This window comes from Neolamprologus multifasciatus, chromosome 18, assembly GCF_963576455.1.
Source record: "Neolamprologus multifasciatus chromosome 18, fNeoMul1.2, whole genome shotgun sequence".
Taxonomy (NCBI): Eukaryota; Metazoa; Chordata; class Actinopteri; order Cichliformes; family Cichlidae; genus Neolamprologus; species Neolamprologus multifasciatus.
Genome location: NC_140456.1, coordinates 372,990 through 377,500, shown reverse-complemented (window position 1 = coordinate 377,500; position 4,511 = coordinate 372,990). Strand labels below are relative to the sequence as shown.

Genomic DNA, 4,511 nt, shown 5'->3' with positions numbered 1-4,511 from the left:
GTGTTTAAATAAAGTTTTGTTGCTGTAAAACCTGTTTTTGTAGTTACCTCGTGCAGCCACAGGGGGCGCCTGCGGTCAATACAACTGCTGGTACTGAGCCTCTCCTCAGCAGTGTGGGCGTGGCTATGGAAGACGCTCCACCCTGTGAAACAAACACAGGATTACATCACTGCTGGCTGTGAGCCAATCAGCTTCTGAGTTTGTTTCAGGTTACAAACAGAAGCGAGAGGTTAAAACCAATGTTTGCTATTCAGGGTTAAAGTCATTTCAACACCTGACACCTTTAAATCTGGTGAAGATGTGACACAGGTGAGCAGACAGGTGACCACAGGTGAGCAGACAGGTGACCACAGGTGAGCAGATGGGTTGCAGCGCCCTAAATTCAGCTCAAAGGTGAGGTAGTATATCGTAACGCCTTTAATGAATTATTGGCAGCTTATCAAGCCCATCTGTCACAGAGCTACAGGTAAGCTCCACCTGGACAGGTCACCTGTAACACCTTTACAAACCTCCACCTGTCAGCACGGAGGAAACCAGGAGAACTCAGACCTTCTTTATTCTGAACTAAATGACGGTTTTTGCATCAGTAGATAAATGAATGTTGGAACTGCACAGGTATTTTTACAGGTGTACCTGGAGCGTCCACGAGCCTTTAATCCCTCAGAAGCCTGTTTAAAACTAATCTGTGGTTTCCATTACTGCTGCCAGGTACCAGAGTGGGATTACAGGTGAAAACAGGCCGGCCACGTCAAGGCTGCGCGTCGTGGCACAACGCTCACTTTAGTTTTTGCTCAAAGGTCGAACATGTTGCTGCTCTTCAGTCATGCCTTAAAGCAGAGGAAGGTCTTTTCAGAGTAAAGGACCTCATACTGGTTGAGGTGGAGTTTCTAATGCAGTCGGCCAGGTGAGCGCCGTTACCTGCAGCAGCTCCACACAGGCGGCGGGGAAGTAACCCTCCTCCCCGCTCTTCAGCCGCCCGAACCACCACGCCTCATCCTCCTTAAACAGAACCTGGACCAGGTCCCCCTGGTTCAGGTTCAGCTCCTTCGGCCAGCGGCCCCGGTACTCGATCCTCGCCACCGCCATCTGCCAGTTACAGTCAGAAGTGCTTATGACTATATCGCCCCCCAGAGGATCAAACCTGAATAGCACTTTATAAAAGACATTAAAGAAAGTTCATGAAAAACTCAGAAATATTCAGAAAACTGTTGGTGCATTCGGCTTTTCAAACCATAATATAATGATCAAAACATAGTTTAGAGGTTTCAAAAGTCCCAGTGATTTAATTTCTGATTTATTCATGTTTCAGAACATTAAAAACGTGTTAACATGTCAGCATTTTGTATTTCAAAAGGTGGTTTTATATCACAAAAACATAAATCCTGCAGATAAGTATAAATGCCCAATAAAAGAAGATGTAGATGTGTTTAATTCTTGCTTTTCATCAATTTAAACTGACAAATTCTGCAAGTTTTAAAGTAGTTTAAATGTTAAAAATATCGTGCAGATGTCATGTTTATATTAGTGCGTTTAACCAACGTGCGGGTTATTTAAAACAAATCGTCTTAGAACGAAAGCGATGCTTTTATGAATGAATGTCACTCTGAGGACGCGTGTGTGCGTCTTTAATCGGCTCAGCAGGCTGTGAATACACAGAGGTCAGAGGTCGTGCTGATGTAACTCTGATTAGCCTCTCTGGTCCCGAGCCAGAGCCTGAACGCTGACATCAAGACAAACGGGTTATTAGCTGGACTCGGGCACTGAGGTGGCCCCGCCCATTTGACCTTCTGCATGTTTTCATTGGTTCGTTCACCTGTGATGTGTTTTGGCTTCTCCACACTGGAGTGTTTTTACCGGCTTTGATCAATAACCTGGCAGCTGTTGTCTGGTGGGCGTGAGAAGGCCGAGAAGTCGGGAGGCTGACTAACAAACGTTCATCGTCTCATGAACACGAAACAGGAAGAAAAGCTGAGAAATCTTACTGAGCCTCAACAAACAGAGACAAACGTACTGCAGAGACACCAAACAGTTGTTAACGGGATCGTTTCCTGTTCCAACATCAGTGAAATCAACACCTCACAGTTCATTCTCAGGTTTTAGTCGACTCATCTTTCCTTTCATTTGTAAATTTGACCAGGTTCTGGATCTGCTGTTATCTTTTTCAGTGATACCGGTAAACTGCTTACATGCCTTTCAAAATAAGATGTGTTTCTTAGTTTCAGATTTTCAGAATAAAGGTTTGATGATGTGTTCAGATGAAGGTTTTAAGAGTGTTGGAGCTGTAGAAATGTTTCCCATGTGACAGGTGTCGGGTCTTACCTTCTCTGCTCCCACATATCTCGTCCTTGTCCTCGACCTGCAGACTGACAAACACAGGAAGTCACATCAACCAATCAGCTCATCAGTACAGATCCCACAAAACCCCTGTGTGTGTGTGTTCCTGTTTTACTGACATTGTGGGTCGTATATTTGTGTGCACAGTGCTTCTGGGCACAAAAAGCTTTAGAGTTGGTAATGTTAGTGATTCATGGTGTCAGCCTGACATACGAGAAGGTGCGTTTTCAGTTCAGAAAAGAAAAACATACATTTGATTCTTACAAACAAACATGAAGCGAGGAAACTTCTGCTTCCTGTGAGGAAGAAGAGACTGTGAGCTTTAGATAAGATCAGATCTGACACAGATTAAAGGAGACACGCTGGAAGATGTCATCTGTGTGATTTAAGGAACAGCTGATTTTCTGCCGCCTCTCTTCCTCGCTGTTCTGTCCAAAGCGGCGAAGGTCCGATGTCATGTTTTTAACATCCACCAGGTTGCCAGTTACCTGTTTCACACCTTTCCATGGATATCTGACCCTCTCCTCGTGTTCAGTCTTATAACTAAAGATGTGTCAGGTCGAGGGTCTCTGAAGCGAGCCCGATCGAAGCGTGTGGTTAAAACGCTGCTGAAGGCGTTCACCGGCCGGTTGTCACTGAGCGTCCTCAGCAAGCCGCTGTTACACCAGATTAGTTTGTATAAAAGTGTAAAGATGCATCACTTCCAGCTGCTTTATTCCATTCAGCGGTCCGAGACGCATCCTGGTCAGTCCGATCCCAGGAAACGCTGCGGCGTTGGAGACGCCGGGAAACAGGATCAGGCTGAATTAGAGCAGGAAGTGAAGGTTCAAGGATCAAACACACCTGAGACACATCACAGGAAGTAGAGCGGTGATATCTAAGACCTTCACGGTTCACGAAAGAGCCGTTTAACTTTTCCTCACTGTGAAGATCAACTTCCTGTTGATGCGCTCGCAGCTGTCCTCAGACCTTCTGATTGGCTGATACCTGGCAGGACTTCACAGCAGTGTAATCTTTATCACGCAGGGTTCACATGAACGGGTGTATTTGAGCCCAAAGACCGACCGCGCTGTGAAACCCGCTCAACTCGCTCCACACGGAGGGATGATGAAGCTTCGGTTTCCTGAAGCAGACGCCGGTGATCTGATATCGCATCATCGAGGCCAAAGGTCGCCGTGTGTCGCTGTCACAGAGGACCTGAGCGGACGAGTCGCTCTTTGCTGAGTTTCTCCGTTTTTCTTCATAAAAGCATCGAAAGATTTTCAGGTCTTTTCCTACAAACAGGTCATTTAAAGTTTTAATGGTGGAACTAAGAAACTTGAAGTATTTCCTCAGAGTCTGATGTCAGCGGCGTGAGCTGTTCAACATCTGGCGCCCAGCGAGGCGATGTAGAGGGCTCAGCTGTGAGTGAGACTGTGGGGGTAAAACAGCGATGAAGAGCCCGCATCATCGTCATGCTCTGATGAAGACTCAGCGAGAGTTCAGACGCTGGAGTCTGTTTGGAGATCGTGGCGTCCTCCAGACAGCGCTCGGCTCAAAGCAGCTGATCCGTGTCTGCGGGTTCAGGAGCGGCAGCGTGATCATCACCCTCCAGCTGCTGAACACCACCCACTGTAACATCTGGAGCTTCAGCAGCAAACGCACCAATTTCATCGTCGGCGTCGCTGCAGTCAGAGAAGCTTCGAACGTTGTGACGGGCGCGTCTGACCCGATCCGACGGTTCAGGTCAGATTCATGAGAAGTAAAGGGCGTCGCCCATCAGCACCTGAACTCGGCATGGACACAAAGTGAGGTGTTAAGGTGTGTCTGCTGAGAGGTGAAGTGTGCTGCACTCACCCTGGGGGGAGAAGACGGTGGTATAAACCTCGATCTGTTCGTTGCCGTGTCTGTAGATCTGCTGCATGGCGTCTGCTCACACACACACTGGCTGTGGGTTTAAATACCTGCAGCAGTAATCCTCACGCGCACACACACACGCACACACACGCACACACACACGCACACACACAGCTCAGCACATTTATAACAGGACACGATGAGTTAGAGGAACTGGCGACCTGCTTCTCTGAAGGCTTACTCTGCTCACAGAATCAAATCCAGAGTGAGGCGGCTCTGCTACAGGAGGCGTGGCCTAAAGGGAACAGGTAACAGAAGCAGCCTGCTTCCAGTCACCAATC

At 47.6% G+C, this 4,511-nt stretch overlaps 1 protein-coding gene across 5 annotated transcripts in view; it reads right to left on the bottom strand.

The window, feature by feature from the left end:
* The window catches only part of LOC146496862 (uncharacterized), a 5,469-nt gene extending 958 nt beyond the window's left edge, over positions 1–4,511 (bottom strand). Inside the window, exons 1-5 of one of the 5 annotated variants that reach the window (XM_085141005.1) lie at positions 4,412–4,511; positions 4,171–4,277; positions 2,320–2,363; positions 919–1,086; positions 48–142 (exon numbers count right to left, since the gene is read on the bottom strand). In XM_085141005.1, the coding sequence (XP_084997131.1) occupies positions 48–142; positions 919–1,086; positions 2,320–2,363; positions 4,171–4,237 (374 nt within the window). In that variant the 5' untranslated portion in view covers positions 4,238–4,277; positions 4,412–4,511. Of the gene's footprint in view, positions 1–47; positions 143–918; positions 1,152–2,319; positions 4,278–4,411 lie in introns of those variants that run through there. The other 4 variants (XM_085141009.1, XM_085141006.1, XM_085141008.1 and 1 more) reach the window with 4 other exon arrangements.